Consider the following 27711-nt stretch of genomic DNA (forward strand, 5'->3'; position numbering starts at 1 on the left):
TTATTGGCAATTTCATAACAAATTTAAGATAACAATGGAGATTGTAGGTTACTTTATAGGTACAGAATAAAGCAGTAGATGAAGTGCTCCAGCAAAAGAACAGAAACCAAAAGAAAAATATCCAAAAAAAAAGAAAAAGGAAAAAAAAAATCACATTGCTACAGAGCTTATGTATAATATTCTTATTAAACAACCTTTCCAGAATGTCTTAACATTAGTGCTGTAATTGCACTTCTTTTAATTTCATGACTCATTATTTCTAGAGCTTTTTAACCCATTGGAACCAAGAAGGCCTCTCATGTTTATTTTTTTTTTTTAATTTTTTTAAAAAAATTATGTAAATGCAAAATGCACTGTGTTATCATGAAAATTCTCATCTTGGAACCAAAGGGTTAATTCTAAACTTTTGTCTCTTCTTTAAAAAAATTTAGTGTAAAAACTGCTGGTTTTTATATTTACTGTAGTAAAGTGAAGACTCCTCAATTAGGAGGATTTTGTGCAGTTTGACTGCACATTACAACATACTTTACAATAGGTCCTTCCAACAGTAAGGAAATAATTGATTTCACGGTCACTGTCGGAAATGAGTGCCATAATTCTATTATGGTTACTGTTCATCCCTCAAAGACTTCTGGAAGGATGTTCAATGTATTTCATTCTTACAACAGATATTAACAGTAGTACATAGTCCCTTAAGTCTCCAAAAGACATTTATTGTTAAGGAAGGTGCTTTATTAACAATTCTTCTGGCAGCACTAGTGAATTACAATATCCTTCAATATTATTTCTACCATAATATATACATTTTAACTTTCATGCCTCTAGAAAAACATCTACAGTACATTTCATAATATAAAAATATATTACAAATCTGCTGAATTATTTACAAGCAACGTTCTATTATCTCTATGCAACATTTTTGTCTCCATACAAGACTAACAAGTTACACAATTTTCTATTTCTTTAAGTTTAAAAAAAATCCATATGGCTTCTTGCTTAATAAGCAAGAAAGTGATTTATTTTATTTTCCCAAACCAACTTTGGTGCATAAAGAATTCAATTTCCAGATATGTAAAAAAAAAAAAACAATTTTTTTTCTTACATCAAAAGAAAAAAATCAATTGCTTTTCTCATGAAAAAAAATCGGTCTTAAATTGAAAACATCAAGAGTATTCAAAAATTCTGAAATATAGGTTTTTCAAAAACCGTAACAGATTCATTATGTAAGCAAATATTAACATACTGTACTCCATGAGAAAGCCCTAATCCTGAAAAGGGAGTCACCAGACATACTGCAACACTCTTAACAGTTTAAGTTTCAGCCCTAATTCGATAGATGAAATTTTTGGTTGATTGCAAATGACGTTCACTGTTTGCTTAAATACAAATTGAATACTTTTCTTATCAGAGTTCTGCAAAAGAACACAAATGGCAACCAATCACATCTATTAATCATAATTGAAAATTAAAATTATCTCCTGATAATTTTCATTGTCTTAATATCTTAATCGAGTTTAAATCAATGAACACTGTAGAAACAAACATTCTTAGAGTGCTTTTGAAATTTGTTAAGGGCACAAATTGAATAATGTTTTTCAAATATAAACTACTGGAATCACTAAAGAAAAGCAGCTTAAAGCAGCAAGCATGCAAAGCTTTTAAGAAGTTGTTCCACTAAGTTGCCAGAAGAGTGGTTGCTCAGTCTCCCACTGTACCATTCCATGAAAATGTGGATATACAGTAATATATTAATACATTCCACAGAAGCATCTACTTCATTCACAGAATGTTTACACTAAGCATAAATATTATCTAAATACTGGGGGAGGGAGGAGAAAAAAGGAAGGGGTTGACTCTAATGTGCAACTTTATTCCTAAACCCATTGTCAGTGACTAAGACTGTAGGATAGTATCCCCCGTTTGTTTGCTTTATTTATTTATTATTATTTTTACCTCTTCAACCTCTTCTGTGGCATTGTTCTAGAAAAAAGAAAAAATATGTATTTTATTATAAAGGTTTTTTAAAAACTACAAACAAGACAACTATTCATGATAAATTCTTTTATAGCAAAATATATACATGTAATATTTGTTATTTGACACTTTTCTGTGGAATTTATTTATTCAAGTTTTTAGGTTCTACTATTTACTATTAACCCTCTGCTAAAATTTCCTTGTCAGAACTTACTAGCTCACCCTATATCTGAAATTGATTCTTAAGAAGTATTAATATTTGTATTTTTTCCCAACAGGACGTTTGTCTATGAGATGACAGATGAGGAAAAGAAAAATTTAGAAGGAATTGCTTTAATGTACTTATCAATGCTAAGGCTTGTTTCATTAAACTAGTTTATCAGTTCCACTATATTCTTATCACAAGAAATTTTCTATCTAACATAAATTAGATAACTTTAAAAAAAGTTTTCCTCAATCCCTTAAAAAGGCATTCAGCTCCCTAATGTAAAACCAAAAATCAAAAAATTTTAGAGTTGGATGGAAATTTAGAAATATTTCAGTCTAACCCCTAAACACATACAGATATTGAGGCCTACACAAACTACAAAGACGGCCCACAATCCCCAACTATAACAGCCTTCCCAATCCTAATTGGAAACCCTGTGTGAAAGTAGTACTATAACTTTTCTATGGTCAAACGGCCAACCTCAGAGGAGGGCTTCCTCTTGGGAAGGGTCAAAAAGAGATGGGGTTTGGGGCTTATCAGTATGGGAAATTCCCAGTGTAGAACTCCTGTGTGCAAACTCCCTCCAAAAACGCAGATCAGGAAGTAATCTATAACTTATAATTTTTAAAGAGTTGCCTGGGGCACTTAGAGGTTATGGGACTTTCCTATAGTCATCACTTTATACATTACTGAAAGATCTTCCTGACTCAAAGGCTGGAGATCTATGATTATTCAATGCTGAACATCTCTAGGAAGATTTCAAGAGACTAAGGAAGCACCACAATTTAATTGTCACAATACATTTACAGTATCAAAACAAAGTTAATATCAGCAACTAAAGACTTTTTTCTAACCACCACATAATAATCTTGAGAAAAACCTAAATATGGGTAAAGTGATGGTCAATTTTTTCTTAAATACAGGAAATTCATGGAAGGAAGGTATCAAAAGGAGAATCAATCCAAACACAGGATACGCAGACTCTATGCTCACAGCTTTTACTTATACCTTGAGGAATATCTGTTGAATCTGAAATGCATATTTCCCCACTCTGAACTCCAAAGGTGAAAAACAAAATGCGAAATTCAGAGCAATTACTTTGTTGTATTAGGATTCAGTTGTTTTGAATAATGCTCAAAAAAATGAACAAGCAAATTGTGCTTCAAAATGCCTAAAATGAAAGTATTTCGATTTATTAAAAGCTCCACTCCTCAATTTGATCAGGAGTGAAATAGAAAATAATTCCCAATACCCATTGGCCATTATAGATTACAAATCAACTTAACAAAAACTTACGAAATTTCTAATGTACGTATGCAATGCATTATGCATTGTACTATGAACATTATTTTAGTCCTGTAGTTGTCTGCCAAAGATTAACTGGTGACATGAATAAAACTATAATTTGTTCCAAGAATTTAATTTCTTTATCAATATATCCTAAACTTCTTGCAGTATTTGAGCATTTTTTAAAAGTCTTTATTTTCATTCTGTTATTTGTATTATGGTACACCAATAGTACACCAATGCCAAAGCAGGCCAGATTGGAGGGAAAAAAAATCTATTATAAATGTGACCATTTTAATCTAATAAACTTAACCCTGTGTCACCAAAGAAACATTTTTTGAAAATCAAATTGTTTAAACTACCTAGAACACTTAATATGTACTTTCTTTCCCTCCCCCACAAAGTCTTACCAAAAAAACTGGCAGTACTTACATGAAAAGTACTGGTTTCAAAGTAATACTACATTGTATTACAAGTGAACAGTAAATACTTAAGATAAATTTGGACTTGAAAAAAATTAGCATACAAACCAGTATGTGATCTTAACAGAAGTGATCTTTCAGGATTCCACTGTATGTACTTCTTTTACTAGAATTTCTGTATACCAAGCACAAAAAAGTAAAATACACTTGGTAAATAAACACATTCCCTCTTTCTCAGTAACTAGATTTCAGTTCATGAAGGTAGATTATTTAAGAATTTCTTAAAACTTCAGAACTTGCTGGGCACTAACCAAGACTGACATTCCTGCCCTAACAATCCCTTGCATTAATTTCAACATACAATATTTTTTAAAAAGCTTAGTGAGTCTTAATGGTTATGCTCTATAAAAGTTCAAAATGAAATTACCTGTATATGTTTGGGTCCAAAAGCAAGGCAGTGTCTTTGGGTAGCTTTGATAAATGAACTACTTTAGTTTTTAGTTGATGTCGTTCACTTTCATTTACCCACACATCAGGCAAACTATGGGGAAAAATATAAAACATTTTTAAAGATCACTTCTTTCTCACCCCTAAGTTAAATGGTAAATGTACAATTAAAAACCTTCTGGCTTTAAAATATTATTACTAGAAATTATAAAAGGTGGTGCTTCTTAAGGGCATGTCTTTAATAATAAACATTCCATAGCTGTTAATGTTCTTAAGCTACTGATGCCAAGTAAATATTTCCTTTTTGAACTGAAAGATCTTAATAGTTTTGAAATTATAAGTATAAAAGCTCCATAAAAGGCCTAAAGAAGAGTAGACTAGTTTTGGATTCTTAAAGATAAGATGGCATATTCCTGCATTAAAATGTTTCAAACAATTACACAAACCAACTCAAATTCCATTACTATTGAAAAAATAGAATAAACTAAAAGTTTAATTCCACAATGATTTAACATATTTCGATTTAGCATATTTCGTCCCTGATCTTTTCAAAGCCAGCCTTCATTGGGTGCCCCTATCTCACTGTCATACTGCCTAGCCCCACCCCACCCCACCCCACAAATAATCAACTTTCTTGTCTTTCACTTTCTGACATTTACTGCTTTCCTGTGATTCATCTCACCTATACCTCTCTGCCTAGTTAAACAGGAGCCACAGAAGCCACCAAACAATGTAATATCCCATGTAGCTCAAAATCTTAGTAGAATTCTGCCTCTAAGTTTTAATTATGTCAGATGTCTTCAACTGCTCAAAATCTACTTTAGGGCTTATGTGGCCTGCTTTCTGAAGCTACAGATATTGGCCAGGCAGTCAAATATGAACATGAAGAAACAGCACCAGCTCAAGAAAACAACTACTTGTGTAATTAAAAAGTACTTGTTTGAGAAAATGAAGGTAGGAACATTTAAATCTATAACAATTATGTAGGCAAGCTATTAAAGTAAAATCATAAAATTTTAGAACTAGAAGCAATCTTCTATTCCATCTCATTCATTCTACACATGAAGAAATTAAGGGCAAAAAAAAAAAAAAAAAAGTACTAACTTCCCCCTAGTCAAAGTGTTTGCAAGTGGCAGAGTCCAAACTAGAAATCAAAAGCCTCCAGAATATAATATACTGTCTCCTCTATAATATACTGATACCATTACTTATATATCCAAGAATCTCACCTTCCTCTAGCCCCCAAAAAGGTAAAAATAATGAACACCTTAGCACATGTAAAAGAAAATTGTACAGAGGCAGCTAAGTGGCACCCTGAAGTCAGAAGAACCTGAGTTCAAAAGTGGCCTCAGACACTTGACACTTACTAGCTGTGACCCTGGGCAAGTCACAGAAGAAGAAAGAAAATTGGTATAAAAAAAAAATTTGGAGCTCTTGTATTGTTTATTGTTAACAACTGGTTAAAAGAAAACTATTTAGGAAATTGTTTACCATTATAATTCTCTAATTAAAGACCTAGATACTAACCCAACAGTAGTTCACTTCTAAAATTTCTAATACTTACATATCTTCTGGCATCCAATGAAGCAGCAGTTTTATTTTTCCAGAATCTTCTTTTCTCTTGGCTATTACCTATTAATGGTATTAAAAATGACAAAGAAATGTGGAAAATGTACATTTTAAAACAAGGAAAATTGCATGTGTTTCTCCCACTTCCTCCAGTACCAATCATTCAATATGCCACAAAGTCAATTGAATCATTTTTTTAAAATGACCTCCATATTGAATTAAAGAGGAAAAATTAAATGTAAAAACTTGAAATTATGATGTACCAAAACACTAAATACACCTCTTCCCGAAAATGCTATTAAAAGGTACTGTGAAATGTAGAATCTTTTTCAAAGTCTGTTTCAGTTTTATATCTAAAATACTATTTGAAAAGCATTTTTCAATTGACAAGTTAAAAGGCTAGTTGGTTAACTCAAAAAGGCAATTTCTTTGTTTAAGAGCTTAACTTTCATATTAATTATGTAAGTCAATGATAAACGGCCTATAAAGAATAAGAAAGTCACGATATGAAAAGCTAAGATGTCAGTACTAAAAGTCCTATGCTAATAGATGGATCAACATATGTTCTATAATTGTTGTCCTTTTTCATATTAGATTGACCAATGGTGTCTTGAATTTAATAAGATCCATACTTGAATCACATAAGAGCCAATTATTCCAAATGAAAATTGAATTATATCTAAAGAATAAAATACTTTGATTTTTTAAGAACATCCCTGGTAGACAATGTAATTTTGCACATTAGAGATTTAATATGCATAAATGTTCCCTTTAACTTTAAACTTTTAAATTACTGTAAGTCTAGTCTATCCCAAATGAAAGATTTTAACACTGGAAAAATTTAAAGGATTCTAGAAGATAAGTTAATCTTAGCCTAGTATACTAAAAATTAAAGCAAATCAAATAATAACTAACATTCTGCTGACCTCTTCTGGAGAAGACAGAAAAGCAAGTTCAAAAAGAGAAAGAGAATCAATTATTTATCATTCTTTAAAAAAAGATACCTAAAAGGCAGATGACTGAAAAGGATAGGTATTTTTGATGAAAGATCTATTCTTAAAGATTTCAAAGTTTGTAATGGCTAAAGACATTTTCAAAAAAAATTTTTTTAATTTTTCTTTGGAAATTTTTAATAAATTCACAATCACTAGAGTGATTTTTTTAAAAAAAAAAAAAATTTTTTCACCTCCTATTGGCTTCACTTGCACAATTTTTTCATCAAGAATCACAGGCCTTAGACTACCATTAGGACTGTGTTCCCACTTGCCCAGGGTCACCCAGCTATTAAGTGTCAAGTGTCTGAGGCCAGATTTGAACTCGGGTCCTCCTGACTCCAGGGCTGGTGCTCTATCCACCGCGCCACCAAGCTGCCCCAGGAACAGAATTCTTTAAAACATTATTATAAAGCAGTTCTTCCATTTGCTTGCCTTAGACTCTAAAACCAATCTCAATTCTGCTTCCCACAACAATACTTTGTTCTTAATCTTTCTATCTCCATCCCTCTGACCACTATTCTTAATCATGTACCTGAAAGAATTAAACCCCATTTAACTGGGAAGCTCCTTCAGCACACCTTTTTGGACTTTTTACTATTACTTTTCCATTGGAAACAAATTTATCTTTATTCAAAATCAACCTTCTCTCTCCTATGATGATGTCAGATTTTCTGCAGTGGTAATCTTATGGGGAACTCAATTCCCTCTTCCCTAAACTCCTTAAGAAAATGTGTATGAGGGTAGAATTAGGATAGAGAATTGCAGAAATAGTCTTTCACTATCCAATGACAAATTCCACTTTCAGTTTCCTTATCCTTTGAAACCTTTCTCCTCCCCACCCAAATAAGTTAATCTCTATTGCTTTCATGAATGGTTTTAGCGTGGTGAACACTTCTCTCTGTAATATCAATTGGGCAAATAGGATTAAGTGACTTGCCTAGGGTCACACAGCTAGTTAAGTGTCAAGTGTTTGGTCTGAGACCAGATTTGAACTGAGGTCCTCCTGATTCCAGGGCCTGTGCTCTACCCACAGTGCCAACTAGCTGCCACCTTCTATTTACTTTTTATATAAATTGCCTATACTTCTATTTCCATATAAGGTTTCCAAGAAGAATTCAGTGTCCTTGTGAATACAGAGAACTTCACTCATAAAATGCCTACCACACAACAGATATTTGATAAATCCATATTGATGGGAGATAATTTAAGGGAAAAGTTATGGCAAAATAAAATAATATACACCTTTTCTTTGTATTTAAAATTCAGGGGCATATGTATGTTTACATATATATGCAAGCAAAAAAAAAAATCTAGAATACTTACAGTACTATGAAAAACAACACTGTGTCCCTTTCCTAAACTTTCTATATGGGCTGAGAGATTAAAGCATATGGCTCGGTGTCGTATTGCATCCAGTGTCTGTGCATCAAAGAAGTCATGGGGTCGTGCTAAAAAACAGAAAAACACAAAACGGTATTTTAAAAAAATTCAACCTGTCAAACAATGTGCTCTATGCAGTTACCTTGCCCAAGAAACTTTCCCAAGAAACTTTCCCTAACAAAATGTCATGGAGAGTTTCAGTCCCTCAAATCACTTATGTCCTACTGGACATTTTACATAAAATGTCCTAGAGACATCTCAAAATCAAGATATCTAAAACTTAGTTTCATCCCCTAAAGCTTTCCCTCTTCAAAATTTCTGTCAAAGGTTAATAATAATCCCAGCATAAATCTGAACTCCTTACTCATCCTTACTTCCACTACATACAATTTGTTGTATAATTTTAACTATTTCTACCTATAAAATGTCTTGACTCTAACCCCTTTTCTCCTCTTACAGAGCTACTACCATGTTATTTTCTCTCAAGAGATTAATACAACAGGTTAATTGACTTCCTTTCCTAATGTCTCTTGCCACTCCTATCCATCCTATTATACTGATAACAAATAATTTTCATTAAGCACAGATGTGGCATTCCCCATCCCCTATGCCTAGAATTCACTCCCTCTTCACCTTTACCTCAGTGAGTCCCTTTTTTTCCCCTCCTTTTTAGGCAACTGGAGTTAAGTGACTTGCCCAGGGTCACACCACTAGTAAGTGTCAAGTGATTGGCTGAATTTGAACTCAGGTCCTCCTGACTTCAGGGACAGTGCTTTGTCCACTGCACCACCTAGCTGCCCCCTGTGAGTCCCTTTCTTAAAGATGAATTTCTGCAAGAAGATTTTGCTAACACCCCACACACATACACACAGGACCTACAATTGTTTGTGTTTATTTTGCAAGTAGATATATAAACACATCTGTCCTCTGCATTAGAATGTAAGCTCCTTAAGAGGGATCATGTTATTCATGTCCTTTGCAATTGATAGTGCTTAACACATAGAAGGAACTTAAATGCTTGACTGATTTTAAACTGTAATAATATTCTGAGATTACTGTTAATGCCTGAAGATGAAAATTAGAAATTTCTAAGTTAGATAGTTTTCATTTAAAACTATTTGAAATTGTTCAATGGATTACAAGAACATGAATATCTTTTCAGATTTCAATAAATCAACATAATAAACCATAATCCTAAAAAAAATATAAACTTTATCAAATGCCTCTCCAACAGGGCTCTTCTCAAATAGCAAATAAAGTATATGTTTAGTTACCACAGAGCTCAGATAAAACAATGTTAATTTTTTTTTTTAACCAATACTGCACTATATCAGGCAACTTTAGGAACTTATCTGAAGACAATGCAGTCAGGAAAAAGAATGCCTTAATTCATTAGTCTGACATGCCTAATGCTTAATGACATTATAGATTTATCAGCTCCCAGGACATAGCTGCTGCTATGACTATGACTAAAGGAGTTCAACAGAATCGACACTAAAAGCCTTCACGTGAACTCCAGGCCCCGTCCTTCAAAATTTGAGAGATTTCAATATTCACATTGTCATTTTTAATCCAGTTCAGCAACCTCTTCAACTTTCATGAATTTCCTCTCCAATCTGCAGTATGTGTAGAATAGTTGAATTTGGAATTATGACCAAGGTTCAAATACTAGATCTGTCACTTAATGATAACCATGTGAATCTAAGTAAGTCACTAAACTTCTCTTGGTTTCAGTTTTATTATATGTAAAATTAGAGTGTGAGACTAGATGATATCCAAGTCATTCCATGTATCATCCTGTCATTTACCAGCATCACTCTTCCCTAAAACTGTGACATTGAAGCTTCTCCCTCACTACGTCCCCACTCCCTCCCAATACTCCTCCTTATTTCCAATTTCCTAGGCATTATCAGCACAAAATAAAATCTGTACAAAACTGAATTCACCTTCTATCTTAAACCCTTCTTCCAAATTTCTATTTCTGTTGAGGGTACAACCATTCACAGTCACCCAAGTTCCTTTCTCTCATTCCTTCACGCGAACTCAAAATTCACTTCAGATCAATTCCCTTCTCTTTACTCACATAGTCATCTCTCTGCAGTTCCCTATTCCCAGTCTCTCCCTTCTCCACTTAATCCTTCAGGTACAGCTGCCAAAATTATCTTCCTAAAGCAACAAGTCTTACCAAGTCACCCATTACATCAAAAAACTGAAGTGACTCCCTACTATCTGTAGGATAAAACATGAATTCCTCCTCTATTACAGGCCCTCCACAATTTAGCACCAACATACCTTGTTGGTAAACAATCTTCATGTTGTTCTCCAAACAACATGCCTCTGTTCAAAATACATTCTACGCATTTTCAGAACCCTTCCTTCAAAGCTGAGCTCAGGTACTACCTTCTCCTTCAGGACTTCACTGACCTGCCCAATTGTTATAATATCTCCTTCTCCTCCAATTACCTTTCAATACATTTGTCTACATACATGTTGAAGCCAACCTCAAAAAAATACACAGAACAGTTGTTGTATCGACAGCATAAAGGAAAATATCTGTTGAATGAACAAAGGCTGATTTATGTTCTGTAATTGTGCATTAAGTGATGGAAAGTTCACTCTTACTAGTTGTGCAAGTACTTCGGAGCCTCTCTACAACAACTTGACAAGAAGTCAATCATTGTTAAAAGCTCTTTTCTTTGAAATACAAAACTTTTTAAAAATCTTTTTAATGCATTGTCTCTATTATTTTCCTTCCTCTCTTCTCTCCACCAAAACCTTGCCAACACTCAGATTCCTTCTCCCATTCATTTCAAAGCAACTTCCGCATCTATGTTCACCCTATTTCCTCCATTCTTAGAATGATCCTACCCAAACGCTCCTACCTATAATCAAAAAACTATCTTCTTCCTCTGTAGCAATTTGCCTTCATGTCTCCCTTCCTCACCAAGACTACAAACTCCTTGAGAGTAGGGATCATATCCTTTTCACTTGTATTCTGTTCAACTCACTGCCTTAATACTGCATAAATGACATGCTTATGACATTACTTTTATTGGTAAAAAAACAAAAGCATACTCGTTCCAGAATAAAAAAAAATTCATTATGTATGAAATTTTCCTCATAGTGTGAGGAAAAGAGCTCAGGACTCCTTAATAAGGACTTTAAATTTGAATAGAAAACACCTATAATTCCACTCAAATCAACAAATATTAACTATGAGCCTACCAGATGCATAACATGGTTCTAGTGTAATCAATTAGTTTACATTTTACCTACAACAAAATAATGCATTCTCTCATAATAGGTCTCTTATCTTTATCTATAATTTGATGGATTTTATTAAATCCCTTATTGCATTAACTAGGAACCATTCAGCCTCTCATGATAACAGGCACTAAATTGCACTGACTCTTAAAATCTGTATTTTCCTGCTACATGTACTTTATACAAGTATTAAATACTCAAATTTATTTGGGACATTTTTTATCTTTCCTTTTTTAATTTGTAAGAGAATCAAAAGATGTTATTTTAAGATCTGGTTACATAAAAAAACTTAACTTTCACATGTCGTGCAAAGTATTAACATGCTTATTTTCCATAATTTTTAAGAATATTAAAATTTCTACATTAATTCTTTCCTAGGTAAAACCCAAAAAGTAGAAATTCAAATTCTACTTGTCCAGTACTTTGAAGTAGTACAAATGAACAACGTTCTCCATAGTTACACATTTGGTTTAATTCTCATAATGAAAAAAAAAAATGTAAGAAAAAAAGCTAACTCGATGAAAAGAACCTATTAGAATAAGGAGAAAATTATACGGATAGCCACAAATGGGTTCCCAGGAATGTCTAAAGATACAAATAAATAGCTAAGATAATGAATAGTTTTCCTCTCAGGTTAAATACTTACGTAATGAGCGTCGTCTTTTATTCTTTAACTTCCTCCGCTTGTTCATTCCAGCTTTAGAAGGAGATTCCTCTTTGGCCTTTGGCTGGCTGGCAACTTTTGAAGAATTCTGCTGACTAAAGTGTGTGGGTACATGACGAGCTAGCCCTCCCTGAGATGCAAAGCTGGCATTGCAACCACCAACAACACACTAAATTAAAAGAAAAAAAACTCATAAGATATATACATATATACATATATATATATACACACATACACATAAGTGAAAGTTGAGATTCAAGAGGCTCCAAATTTATTTAGAAAAAAATCAGTTAGGCTTTCCACAACTAAAATGTTTCATTCCAAAACAAAGTTTAAGTTTATAATAAAAACAACAACAACAAAAAAATAGAAAGTGCAACTCATTCATTACCCATTTTTGTTCAATAGGGACAAACCAAGATTTTTCCATCAATTACACAAAATACTACAGGCAGCAGAAACTTTATTTACAGATTACATTCAACAGCTATCTGTACACCCTCACTGTCTGTATGGAAATTGCTAGGAAGCAGGCCAAAAAAACTGGAGGAAAAATGTTTTCTGTCATAGGCTCTCAAATTCTATTGACTGTAATTCTAGCCCTAACCGAATTAAACACATTTGAAATCTAAATTCAATTTAGTAAATACTTACTAAGCACTTTTGATGAGGTATTGTCCTTGTCCCAGATACACATGAAACTTATGAAAGAAGACACAACTTCAAAACAAATTATAATAGTATAAAAAATAGCCATTTACTATTTACTGTGTAATCCATTATACATATATTCAAAACATCTAATTTCAAAGTCCAGGAAACACCCTAAGTGTTAAGAATTAAGAACAGAACTACCAGAAAATGACTAATGACAAGTAAACGGTTGATATAAGTAGACTGTGTCTCAAGAGAGAAAGCGCCATACTTAGCTATATCCCATATATTCAATACCAAAACAGCAGTTTCTTTGTACATATTAGAAATACAGCTTCTTCTGATGTTATGGTTCATAAGTTACTCATTCAAATAGCCCTTTAAGATTTAAAAATCACTTTTGTTACAACACTATTAGTTAGTGATAATATTAAAAGCCCACTTGAGGGGCAGCTAGGTGGCACAGTGGATAGAACATCGGCCCTGAAGTCAGGAGGACCTGAGTTCAAATTCGGCCTCAGACCAAACACTTGAAACTTATTAGCTGTGTGACCCTGGGCAAGTCACTTAACCCCAACTGCCTAAAAATAAAATAATAATTTTTTTTTAAAAGCCCATTTGATGAGGCAACTAAATCTCAGGGAGCACTTGCCTGATACTATAAGCAAATTAGGGGAGTATGTTACAGTACATGTCAGATCTATGCATAAGGGAAGAATTTAGGACCAAACAAGAAACAGAGAGCACTATGAAAATTGATAGTTCTTATTATATTAAAAATGTTTTCACACTAACAAAGCCAATGCAACCAAAATTAGAAGGAAAGCAAAAATCTGGAAAAGAAATTTTACACCAAGTATCTCTGATCAAAACGCCTCATTTCTCAAATATATAGAGAGCTAAGTCAAATTTGTAATTATACAAGTCATTCCTAAACTGATAAAATGACTGACGTACATGAACAGGCAGTTGTCAGATAAAGAAATCAAAGCCATCTATAGTCACATGAAAAAATGTTCTAAATCACCACTGATTAGAGAAATGTTCATTTTAAAACAAATCTGAGCTATCAGATTGGCTAACGTGACAGAAGAAAAATGACAAATACTGGAAGGGATATGGAAAAATTGGGATACTGATCAATACACCACTGATGAGTTATGAATCAAACCAACCATTGTGAAAAGTAATTTGGAACTATGTCCAAAGTGCTATCAAACTGTGCATACCACTAATAGGCATGTATCACAGAGAGTTTTAAAAAAGGGAGGGGAGCGAGAGACACTACAGAACCTATTTGTATTTTTGTGGTGGCTAACGATTAGAAATTGAGGAGGTACTCATCAGTTGGGGAATAGCCAAACAAGTTGCAGTATATGATTTTAACAGAGTATTACTGTGGCTTAAGAAATGATCAGCATGGGGCAGCTAGGTGGTACAGTGGATAGAGCACTGGCCCTTAAGTCAGGAGGACCCAAGTTCAAATCCGGCCTCAGACCAAACACTTGACACTTACTAGCTGTGTGACCCTGGGCAAGTCACTTAACCCCAATTGCCTCACTTACAAAAAAAAAGAAAAAAAGAAATGATAAGCAGAATGATTCTGGAAAGACTTCAATGAACTGATGCAGAGAACAGAACCAGAAGAACACTATACATAGTAACAGCATACTGTACGGTGATCAACTGTGAATGACTTGGCTATTCGCAGCAATACAGTGATCCAAGACAAGGACAAATGTTTCATGTGAAATACTATCCCGCCTCCAGAGAAAAGAATTGATGGAGTATGAATACAGACTGAAGCATAGTATTCTTCACTTCTTTCACAAAATGACTGAAATTTTTTTTAAATGTTAAAAATTGGGGAAATAAAAGTATTATTATAAGTGTAAGGCATGCATTTGAAATTCTTTTCAATGTATTATGCTCCCTTAACCATGACTAATTTTGATCACAATAGTGACCAAATCTTTTCTTAGGTTGACTGTAATTAAAAATACCGGGACTACTTTGTACCGGGACTACAGTACCTACCTAGCTTCACTGAATTTAGCCTCAGTCCAAAGGTATCCACACTGTCTAGAGACCAAAACTGTCTGCCAGGATAATCATGGCCCTTGTTACTACCAATATTAAATGTCCCTAAACCTTTAAAACATAAAAGGGATTCTTTCCTATTCATCTTACTAATTCTAATCCTTGTTTCCTTTCCCTCCTTTCCAGATTTTACAGAGAGAACAGTGCAGCTGACCACTACCGAAAATGTTTATTTTAGGGGCAGCTAGGTAGTGTAGTAGATAAAGCTCAGGCCATGGAGTCAGGAGGACCTGAGCAAAATTTAAGTCAAGAAAGTGTTCAATGTAGCATGAATAGAATTTAGTAGCATTAAATATTTAATTTAATTAAACATTTAATAGCACTGAAGGTAGACCAGAATCCCAATAAAAATGCACCCAAAGCTAGTGCACAACTAAAGGGAGTATCCAGATTGAAATAAAAGATCATCTTAGGTATCTAAGTATGTAAAAAATGTGATATGAAGAATAAGTTAAAGTATAAAATATAAATAATTACTTGGTAACCCTTAGAAGGAGGAGCTATCAGTTTTCTTCTTATATGGGATATCACTATATTAAAATATGCCTTGAACACAATGGCAAGCATGGATATGTAGGATATGCTGAAGAGTAATGTTTATTTTTCTGGCTCCAGTCAAATTTAATGATCAGTAAGTAGAAATGGATAAAAAGGAAAAAATCATTTTAAGTGATTCAAAGAAACACTCTAAAATACAAAAGTGAAAAATATCAATAAAGTGTAATTATCCCAAATGGGTAGCACTGTCAATGAAATTAAAGTTTAACTGGTAATTATTATTCTTTCTGTTTAATTATACAAAATACTAGATTCTTACAGGATAAAGTTGTCAACACTGTCTATGCTGCATCAGGACCAGCAACAGAAAAGAATAAGGAGCTGATGAGAGGCTTCATGACAATGCCTAACCCTGTGGGGTTCACTCATTTAGCAGCATGGCTGAGAATGGTATACAAGTAGGGAGGCCACCTAGAGTACAACAAGCTAAGGGATACGATGTATGACACTTTTTGTACATTATTTTGGGCCAGGCCTGTCTAAGTGACTTAGAACTAGAATGCAGTGAGACATTTGTTCAGGAATATAAAAAGCAATAAAAAAAAATCTTACTTGTGAGAAGCCTGGAGTCAGAAAACCCCGAGTTCAAATCTGGATTCTGACTCTCTCAAGCTGTGTGACTCTGGGCAAGTCACTTGATCTCTGTGCCTCAGTTTACTCAACTGTAAAATGGGAATAATAGCACTTCCCTTCCAGAGTTATTGTGAGAATGACAAGATATTTTTAAAGCCACACAGTGGCTATCTTATAGTAATCAATAAACGCTTTTTAGAAATAACATTTAAAACCCAAAGTTATAAAAACAAAAGTAAAAAAAAATTGTTTTCACATGCAACTGGGAAGATATACAGGAAATGGGGTACAGAAATCTATCCTGCCCTGCAGGAAAATTGAAGGGTAAGAGAATATGAGGAGGAGAGAAATAGAAGGGAGGGCAGATTAGAAGAAGGGGAATTCAGAATGCAGGCCATCTTGGGGTGGGGGGAGGGATGAGATGGGGAGAAAATTTGGAACTCAAAAATCCTGTGGAAGTGAATGTTGAAAACTAAAAATAAATTTAAAAAAATAAAGTTATGGAGATAAAAAGAAAAAAAAAGAAATAACATTTAAGAACATAAAATTCCTAATTATAATCAACTGCTCTCTTGATCCTCCTTTTATACATTGCAGTACCCCTCATCTTCAATGGGTTGTCTTCCCTCATTACAAAGCAAACTCCTTGAGGATAGACACTTGGCTTCTATTTGTATTATTATTTGTATTGTATTTGTTAACTTTAGGAATACAAATAGAAGCCAACAAGTGCTTGACATTTAGTAAGCACTTATATTAATTTACCTCTTTCAGTCAGTAACTTTCACACCCAAATTTTCTCTCTCCAGATTCCTAATGCCATAGAATATTTTCCTCCTCTCCCTACACTGCTATCATTCCTTTACAGCTGGTCCTTATCTAATTCAGACATCTCTGGACACTATTACAGCACTCCTGAGCATAACCTCAACTGTGTCTTTACTATTGCTGGGGAAAACCCTTCCACTCAATTCTTAATTCTTCATCATTTTCCAAAATGACTATAATAATGATGTTTTCTCCTCCCCCTCCCAAATGTCACTGTATCCCCACTTTTATAGCAGATGACCTAAGATCCTACTTCCATGCATATTGTGGGTACCCATCAATACTGGCTCAGCTCCTTGCTTTCATTCTTCAAAACATGATCACTTTCTTCCTTCACTCCTTAGGAGATAATAGATATCTCCATTCTTTACTATAGCAAGTACCTCAGCAAGCTCCCTCATCTTGTAAAAAAAAAAAACAAAACAAAAAACAAACCACCCATTTCGCTTTCTTTTCTCTCCTATTTAACTAAAGTTCCATCTATTTCTCGTTATTGCTGAAGTTCCTGAGGTTTTGTTTTACCTCTATAAACTCCGTTCACTACAGCTACCTCTTCATTTCAACCCTCCTAATCAGTGGTTCAACCAACCACTGAAACATCCCCTAATGGTATCAATGCTTACAAGTCCCTCCCTTCTCCAATTCATACTCCACAGAGCTGTCAAAACAATCTAAAGTTCAAGTTTGATCATGTCAAAGTTGGTTCCCACTGCCTTTAAGAAATCCTTTATTTTGTTATTATTTTAAGGGCCCCCACAACATGGCTACCATGTATCATTTCCTGCCTCTGTAAATTAAAGCCATTTCTCCAACCTGAATGTATTACCTGCACATCCCCTCCTCACAAAGCCTTCCTTTAGGGATCAAATGAGGTACCATTTCCTCTATTAAGTTATACCTATAAGCTGCTAGTGTACTTTCCCCTCAATTTTCAATGTACTACTAATATATATAGCCCCCAGTAGAATGTAATTTTTCAATAATAAGCACCAGTTCATTTGTATCATTGTATATTTTGTACCCACAGCACCTTGCACAGAATATACACAAATTCTGTCCTCCTGATACCTTGTAAAAAACTGGCTGCTTACCTATCACATTCATTCTTGTTTCTCTCTTCCAATATCCTAATCAAATGGAACAGATCTTCACCAAGTATGATCCCAAATCTACCCAAACCTTTATGTACCATCACTTCTCTAGGAAATCACCATCAATGAGTATTTAGCACAGCTACAGGTTAGCCAAGCCAAGTACATTTAAATGCCACAAAATTTAAGTGCTGTGGTTTGCCTTATCCTTCAAGGACAATAATAACTGCAACTGCTGGTATCTGAGGATCTTGCATAATTTTTCTTGGAACACAATATGATACTTTTTCCACAGGGTACTATAAAGAAAACTTGGGTGCTTAGTACATAGCACAAAATTCTCCACACCAGAGTTATTTAACAAGTATAAGACTTTTGTAGACACTATTACTTCAATTCAAAAGGAAAACCAAAAGAATAGTGTATATATAATGCCTATGAAAATTTCTAAAAACACTAAGAAGTAACTGAATCATCTTGGTTTCAGAGTACAGAAGATCAAACATGTCTGTAAAAGAAAAAAAGTAACACCTTTTTTTTTAAATGGAAAAAAATTAAGACATCTCAAAAGTGAAATTACAAAGGGTAGTATCATCATTGTACTGTTCCTCTTCCCTGGAGCCTACCCACTGGGAGACTGACTACATGGATAAATTAATATGGATAGAACTAATCCATAAAGGACTGCTTCAAAAAATGGATAAAATATACTGCAACACAATTATGCTACATATACACGTGTATAGAATTAGCCAAAGGATTAATAATATATTTGGCATTTTTAGTGAATGAAAAATAAGAAAGGGTAAGTGACATGCCCAAACTTCCACAAATAGAATGGGGCAGTCAATTTGAACTCAGGTCTTCTGAATGCAAATCCACTTTCCTTTGTACAATGTCACACTCATTTTAGGCCACATAAACAATGAAAGATTAAGATTGGGACTCTCCTTCCCAGGTCTTCCAATGTCCTATTTAAAACTCCGGGGCAGCTAGGTGGTGCGGTGGATAGAGCACCGGCCCTGAAGTCAAGAGGACCTGAGTTCAAATCCAGCCTCAGGCCAAACACTTGACACATACTACCTGTGTAACCCTGGCCAAGTCACTTAACCCCCATTGCCTCACCATTTAAAAAAAAAATTAACTCCACAGTCTCTTTTAATTTATATTAACATGAGACTCAAAAGAAATTTCTGAAAGACTTTTAGTTAAATATTTTCATTTGGAAAACTATTCTAAGTTGGGAAGAAAATTCACCTTTTCCAATGTTTTAACCTTAAAAAATATGATCTGGTATTTTCATTTTAGTTATTATTAGTTATTTTTATTATTGTTATAGTATTTTATTATTTTTATTTTATTTTATTATAGTATTATTATCAGTTATTTTTAATAATTTACAAAATAATTGGAAATTGATTCTTCTGGGAGCCAAGATGGCAGAGTAAAGAAGTAAGTGGCTCACACCCTCCCTTAGTGACCTCTGAAAACAGAAAGAAAATATGACCCTAGACCAGCAGAAAGATGGGGTGCAGCAGTCTTGTAGTCCAGGAAGTTTGGGTGATTAACAGGAAAGGCCCCTCTCATTCTGAGGGAGGGGGAGCAGTACAGGACTGGAAGTGTTCCAGCAAACCAGCAGCAAACCCCACCTCAGCAAACCAGAGGGAGACTGTGAGCCCACCAGGTCCCCCTGAGTGCCTCAGCACAGGAAGGAGAACAGTTAAACATAAGTTCAGAAAACTACCACTTGCGGCACGTGGTTCTCCAGCAGCCAAATCTCAACTCCAGGCTTGCAGATATCCTCCCAACAATCGAGCACTTTAAAGAAGCTTCAAATGAGCAGGCGTACCTGAGATGCCAGACTCTCCACCCCACCCTGAGAGCTTCAGTGCTGCTGACCCCAGTTCAGCACCAGGTAAGCTGCCAGACACCTACAGCCTCCAGTTGCCAGCACCCAAGGCCCTGGCACACAAAGCCAGTGACCAGGTCGCAGAAAGCAGAGACAGACAATGACCAAAGATTCTATTATGGGAACGAGGAAGAGAGATTATGGCACAAATTCAGAAGAGAACAACATTGTCAATATACCCATATCCAAAACTTCAATTTGGTCTCAAGCCCAAAAAGCCTTCTTGGAAGGATTTAAAAAGTAGAAGAAAAACTGGGAAAGGAAATAAAGGTATACAAGAGAGAATCAATTGCTTGAAAAAAGGACAAAAAACTGACTGTAGAAAACAAATCCTTAAAAAATACAATTGGCCAAATGAAAAAAAGTACACTGAAGAAATCAACTCCTTAAAAAGTAAAATGGGCCAAATGGAAAACGAGGTACAAAATTATAGAAGGAAACAATTAGTTAAAAATTAAAATTGGGCAAGCGGAAGCTAATGGCTCTATGAGATAAGAAGAATCAGTCAAATAGAAACAAAAGAATAAAGAAAATAGAAGACAATGTAAAATATCTCATTAGTAAAACAAATGACCTGGAAAATAGATCCAAGAGAGACAATTTTAAAAATTATTGGTCTACCTGAAAAGCATGAAGAAGAAAAATGCCTGGACAGCATCTTTCAGGAAATCATCAAGGGCAAACTCTTTACATCCCTACAAGCTAAGACACTTGCAACTCTTTAGAACTGTATAGTTATTATGACATTTAAGAGGGACATACATAAACAGAGGGTGTGGGTTTAAGTTGACTTTGATGTGATGATAAAAAAAAATCTAATTCAGTGATGAAAAGGGATTGTTCTGGGAGAAGAGGAAGAGGATGCAGACAAGGTTAAATTACATCACATGAAAAGGCACAAAAACCTATTACAGTAGAAAGAGCAGGAGATGAGCATTGTTTGAATATTACTCACCAGATTTGGCTCAAATACAAAATAACATAATCAGTTAGTTATAGAAATCTAACTTACCATATAGGAAGTAGGAGGGGAAAGGGAAAAGAAAAGGAAGAGGGGCTAATAGAAGGGAGGGCAGACTGAGGGACACTGTGGTAGAAAGCAAAACTAGTGAGGAGGGAAAGGGAGAAAGGAGAGAGAAAAGCATAAACAGGGGAAATAGAATCAAGAGAAAGACACAGAGAGTAATCATAACTGTGAATGGGAATTGGATGACCTCCCCATACAACAGAAGCGGAAAGCAGAGTGGATTAATAACCATATTCCTACAATGCTATTTAGAAATCTGGAAAGACTGATAAGAACTGACACTGAGTGAAATAAGCAGAACCAGGAAAACACTGTACACAGTAACAACCACATTGTGCAAGGACTGACTTTGATATTTAGCTCTCCTCAGCAATGCAAGGATCTTAGACAACTCCAAAAGACTCACGATGGAAAATGCTATCCACATCCCGAAAAAGAACTTTGTGGAGTCTGAATGCAGATGGAAGCATACTATTTGCTTTGTTTTGTTTCTTCTTTCTCATGGTTCCTAATTCTTCTTCACATCATGACTAACGTGAAAATGTTTAATATGAATGTTTAAGTAAAGCCTATATCAGATTGCATGCTGTCTTGGGGAGGGAGGAGTAGGGGGAGAAAATTTAAAACTCAAAATCTTATGGAAGTGAATGTTGCAAACTAAAACAAATTACTAATGTTCTTAATCTCAAAGACAAAAAAGCTATGGAAATCCAGAGCAAATACCAGCACAAAACAATCTATTTTGTAAAATCCTACAGAAGGAGAGTGGAACATCACGAGTAGTATTACCACAAGAGAGACTGAGAAGCAAGTAAACCATTTCCATTTAAAGAAAGTTTGACAACTCAGAGATGAAAGTGGAAGGACATCAAGCAAAAATAAACAAAAATGATCCTGAGATTTTTACAACAAACTTTTAAAATATGAAATACAATGGAGCTATCACATTTGAAATCAATGATCTCAGTCCAGATGTGATGCTATAAATGAGGAAATTGAACAGAAGAAAATAAAGGCAGTTGGATTAAACTGTACATGAAGGAAGCCAGTGATGGTAGTAAAAAGTGAGAACAAAAGTGAAGGATCAATTCTCAATCTCCAAAGGAGCAAAAGTGTGGAAAAAAATCTTGGGCCTTATTATTAGCAACAAATGGTGACTTACTTTGCTATCACTACAAAATTTTTATGAGAATAATACACATATTTGTCAAGGATATCCCTGATAAACGTAATAGAACACCACAGCAGGTCAAATCAGTACATTTTTACCATCATGAAACTGAGTAAAACTTACTCAAAATAAAAGATCCAGAAATTAAGAGGATGCCCATCAATTGGGGAATGGCTGAACAAATTGTGGTATATGAATGTAATGGAATACTATTGTGCTATAAGAAATGATGAAGGGTCTGCTAGGTGGCATAATGGATAAGAGCACTGGACCTGAGTTCAAATCTGGCCTCAGTCACATAACACACATGCAGTGTGACTCTCAAGTCCTGTAACCCAGAATGCATCACCCAAAACCAAAAACAAAACAACAAAAACAAAAACAAAAAAAGAAATGATGAACAGACAGACTTCAGAAAAACTGGAAAGACTTGTATGGTCTGATGCGGAGTGAGCAGAACCAGGAGAACATTGTAGACATCTCCAAAGGCCTCGTGATGGAAAATAAAAACTATGGAAGTTTGAATGGAGATCGAAGCATACTATTTGCTATTTTTTTCTTTTTTGTTTCCTCTTTCTGGTGGTTCTTCCTATTGGTTCTAATTCTTACAACATCACTAGTGTGAAAATATGTTTAATAGGAATGTATATGTATAGCCTATATGTAAGATTCCACGCCTTGGAGAGGGAGGGGGAAGAAAAATTTAAAAGTCAAAAGCTTATGGAAGTGATTGTTGATAAATCAAAATAAATTAATTAAAAAAGGAAAATATGAGATCCCACTCATTGTTGGCTATTAGAAGCATGGTTCAGTGGAGCAAAATACCTATTTAAAATCTTTCCCTAGTAGTTTCCATGCTTTTGTCAAAAACATACAAAATTCCTTGAAAGATAAGTGAAAACTTGTTTGACCACCCTCTGATTACTACTTATCACCACTGCAGAGTCAAAGGTAAGTGGAATTAGCTAGCTAATGTCCTCCAGATGTTTTTGTCTGTGCACAACACTGTACTGATTATAAGGCCCAGGAACATTTTAGATAACTGCTTAATAAAAGGTAAGTGGAGTAGGAGGAGTAGAAGTAGTAAGAGCTAGCACTTACTTAGAGCTTTATGGTTGGCAAAGTTCTTAAAATATATCATTTGACCCTCATAGAAGCTGTGATGTACTATTATTATCATCCGCATTTTATAGAAAAAACTGTGGCAGACAGGTTAGGTGACTTCACCAAGGGTGACAGAGCTAATAAGAATGCAAGGCAAGATTTTAACTCAGGCCTTCTTGACTCCAAATCCTACGTTCTATCCACTCAGCCAACTAACTGCCTAAAAAGAAATGTGCCTAACTACTCACACTGGAAACACTAGTGAATAAACAATGTCAATTTCCCTGGGATAAGCAGTTAGAAAGACACTGGACACATTATCACAGGCAGTTAGAAAGACAACTTATCAGTATACTATCTCGAACAAATCAAAAGGTCAAGATGGGACTAGAATTGAACAAGGAGAGCAGGCTGGCTTGCCTTCAAACAATTATTGTTTGGCTTTGAACGAAACCAAACACCTCCCTAAAACAGAAGACCATCTTTTTAATAGTAATATTGTATGGGTGAGAGTCATGGAACTGACTGAAGAACTGACTGCATAAAGACCCATGGAGAGGCACAGGGTCACATGAATGGGCTGTAATACCTTAAATAAGAGGAATTACAAAGGAGAAGTTATATAAAGTATGTCAAAGAAATCTGACTCAAGAAGATGGTTGGCCATATGGCCAAGAACAAGAAATGACACATAGTCCATGTGCTCCACTGATATACTCACCATGATACTCACCATGACGAGACAGACTGAGGGGAAAAAAAAAAACATCCAGTAGATACCCTTCAGCAAACTTAGGGGAACATTCGAGTAACAGTTCCATTAGATAGTTAGGTACAAATGGCTTATAATTTGCATTTGTGCAGCAAGTACTCACACCACTAAGATCAATAAACATTCAAGAATGAAAGCACGGTACAACAAGAATGAACACTGGAATTGTGAGACCTAAATTATGCCATCGGGGCAAAAGTCACAATCTCACTAGATCTTGAGCTCCTCAGATTTTTCTCCTAACATTAAGTTGAGTCTATGAAGAAAGTAAACACAGTTCTTTTAAACTTCAGCAATCATCCTTAACAATGAAACCGTTCATTAATAAACAATACATAGGCAGCTAGGTGGCTCCGTGGATTGCACTAGCCCTGGAGTCAGGAGGAATTGAGTTCAAATCTGAAAATTGACACTTAATAGCTGTACAACCCTTGGCAAGGCACTGAACCCAGATTGCCTCACACACCCAAGACCCCACCCCTGCAAAAAAAAAAAAGTTGCAAAAGCTGTTTACCTTGAAAGGTTTGTCTCCACTATGTGTCAGCATATGTCTTTGTAACCAACTTTGACTGGTTGAAGGAGTGTTGTATACTTTACAACCTTTCCATAGGCAAACAAATACCTGTCAAAAACAAAAGTTTCATTAATTCTCCTATAAAAATTTCAATTGGCATTCTATTTCATTTCAGTTCAAAAACAATTTATTTTCCAAAACCACTTAAAAAATCTTTTGATATAAAAATTTTCAGATACCAAATTTTTCAATAATAGCGAACAATGACAAGAGCATATGGAGCAAAAGCTTTAAGCAAAGTAGTTTTAACTTCAGTATTTGTAGTAATTAGAAGACACTTTAGATGGCTTGTTTATTTATTTTTTCAAATGTACTCATCTTGAAAAAAATAAGAAATCAATAGTTAATATAAGGTCAAAGAGGTTGTTAACAAATAACAATTGGCAACTATGAAATTGATGAGCTTTTATAAGCAAATTCTCTCTAGATATAAAATAGCATGTTGACTTACTGCATATAAAACCAGCAAAATATTAATGACTATTTCAAAGAAAATATTTCTTTGTAAAATAAAATAACATTTTCTAAGGAGAAATGTTCAAACTGAAAACAAAGATAATTCCATTTAAACAGCAAGTGTTACAAATAAATTTAATCATTTCAAGCAGACAGAATAAACAAATATTTTCTTGTTTTCAAAGATGTCAGAAAGCTCTAAGAAAAGCTAGTAACTGATTAAATGTGTGGGGTTTTTTTCTATAAAACTATATTACAAGCATATAAAGAAAATCTATTCTTAGCAATCAGTAATCTTGATTGTGGACTAAAGAATAAAAAGGAAGCAAAAATTGAAACTTTAAATCTGTAAAATTCTTTTCTTTACAGTATAATGTTGAAAATACTGATTTGCAAAAGTCATTAACATGGAAAATTTTTATTTTTTGGCTATTAAACATATTTACATTCTTGGGTATAAGCAACATGGGTATGATTGGGTTTTTAATTGTCCAACAAACATCCTGTAATAGAGAAGAGCCTCACCATCCTATTTTAATCTTACACTCAGTAAAACAAAAAAATCACTATTCGTGAAACTTAAAAATCAAAGAATGCTCTTCAACATCAGCAATGAAAGTGTGATCCCATTATAATTACTACCTTCAAAGGATAATAAATAAGTACGGTTCTTTTATCTAAAAGATAAATGCAATTATTATAGAGCCACATTTCAAAACACATAAACTTCTACATCCATCTGTATATAACAGAATACAGGTAAAAAACATGGAACAAAGCATGAAAATTTCAAAGACAGATAATGCCTAACAAGCAAACTTTCAAAAATAATTATTTTTGCTCAAAACATTTACTTTGGAGAGAACTAAGAAATAACTTATGACTAACTTAAAGAAAGACTGAATTCCAATTCTGTTCAACAAATTTACTGGGTCATAAGGGACAGGTAGATAAAGAGCCCTCTATGGGTTATGTCCAATTCCCTTGAGTTTTCTAGGGTTTCTAGAAGACAAGTTTAATGGTTAGTTAAATATAAAGTACCACTAACAGAAGGGACCAATTGGTTCTAATGAAACTTCACCTACTACATATACCACTAATGGAATATTGTATTCATGCAATAATCCATACAATAATGTGTTCATTATTTCTATGTGTCTAATCCAAAGAGCAACAATGAGATATAGCCATGTACACACATTATACATTAATTTATGTGCAAGCGTGTGTGTGTGTGTGTGTGTGTGTGTGTGTATAACAGAGTGAGAGTAAGGGGGGGGGGGGGGGCATATACACATTTAAAACCAGGTCAGGAAAACAACCAACTGTTATGCTTTAACTAGTTTTTATTTTATTATGCAATAAACAATTGTATTATTATGTATAGTAATGTATTATAATACAAATGTATTATTGGTTGTAGAAATTTTGAAACCCTGTAATAATGACAGCTACAACAATAAGAGTTCTGCTCTGATTGAAGTTCTTGGCATTACCTAACAAAAGAGCAAGAAGTTTAGTCCATTCTAGACAAAAGGAGGAGACATTCTCTTACCCAATTTTTGGGAAACTCACTAGAAGAACACATAAGGAGAAAAAAAAGGAGAACTCAATGCATCTTTGTCAAGCGTAAAATTTAAAGGAACCTATTGACAATCAATTCAGTAAGTAGTAACCAGAAACCTTCAATTCTATCCACTAGTCTTTTATGGTGAAACTGAACATGATCTAACATTTTCAAATTGACTTCTTGCTTATAAATCTATTTGAAAGTAACAACTCTAAATGACATGCTATTCTACAGTACAACTATACTGTAGAAAAAAATCAACTTGGCTTAGCTACATACAGAAGAAAATATCCTCTTGATTCCTGGTCAATATTATGGCCACAAATAGTAATCTGTTTGCCCTTTGCTTCTACAAAAAAACTTGGAATAACTATGGGTAACAGTTTCTATTTACAATCTTCCCCCATTATTAAAAAAAAAATGCTAAGTGCTAAAAACACTTATAAAACCCTAACTCAAAAGTCTTTTTCTTTATGCTAAAGATTTCATACTAAATAAACAGGCTAGTAGCTTCACAACCAAGCTAATGTTTTAGAATGGATGTTTTCTCAATGTAAAGCTAATGTATATGAATTCAGTAGTACTTAATTCTGATAACAAAAACTTCCCTGAAAATATAATCAGAATTTTGCCTCTAAAATTGTATGTAGTCTTCAAAAATATTTTTAAATGAGTTTGACCTACGATCAAACTATTAAAATACAGCTAGCATTTCCCATCATGAGATCTTTTAGAATTGTCTTAGATCAAAAGACTGATGATGGAAAATGCTATCCACATCCAGAGAAAGAACTATTGAATCTGAATGCAGATCAAAGCATACTATTTTCTTTTTTGTTGTTTTCTTTCTTGTGGTTTTTCCCTTTTGTTCCGATTCTTCTTTCCCAATACAAAAGTAAATGTTGAGAACTGAAAGAAAATAAGATATATTGGGGGGGGAGAAAAACAGCTAGTATCAAAAATATTTCCCCATGAGAGGGAAATTTCATTCTTTATATTATATTTTGATAACTGTTGAAAGTTTACAAAGTACTTTCTCATATTATCACATGCGGTAACAGCTCTATGTTAAGTAAGTCAAAAAGTAGTCCCACTTTTCGGGTGATCCTCTACC

The 27711-nt window shown here is 34.2% G+C and overlaps 1 protein-coding gene across 3 annotated transcripts in view; it reads right to left on the bottom strand.

The window, feature by feature from the left end:
* Positions 1–277: 277 nt before the first annotated feature.
* AEBP2 (AE binding protein 2) overlaps positions 278–27711 on the bottom strand; it is a 53964-nt gene continuing 26530 nt past the window's right edge. Inside the window, exons 3-10 of one of the 3 annotated variants that reach the window (XM_027838810.1) lie at positions 24512–24619; positions 12193–12379; positions 8226–8350; positions 5903–5970; positions 4319–4432; positions 4000–4066; positions 1954–1980; positions 1356–1412 (exon numbers count right to left, since the gene is read on the bottom strand). In XM_027838810.1, the coding sequence (XP_027694611.1) occupies positions 4012–4066; positions 4319–4432; positions 5903–5970; positions 8226–8350; positions 12193–12379; positions 24512–24619 (657 nt within the window). In that variant the 3' untranslated portion in view covers positions 1356–1412; positions 1954–1980; positions 4000–4011. Of the gene's footprint in view, positions 1981–3999; positions 4067–4318; positions 4433–5902; positions 5971–8225; positions 8351–12192; positions 12380–24511; positions 24620–27711 lie in introns of all 3 variants that reach the window. The other 2 variants (XM_027838811.1, XM_027838809.1) reach the window with 2 other exon arrangements.

Source organism: Vombatus ursinus, unplaced genomic scaffold, assembly GCF_900497805.2.
Source record: "Vombatus ursinus unplaced genomic scaffold, bare-nosed wombat genome assembly UNPS02014830.1, whole genome shotgun sequence".
NCBI lineage: Eukaryota > Metazoa > Chordata > Mammalia > Diprotodontia > Vombatidae > Vombatus > Vombatus ursinus.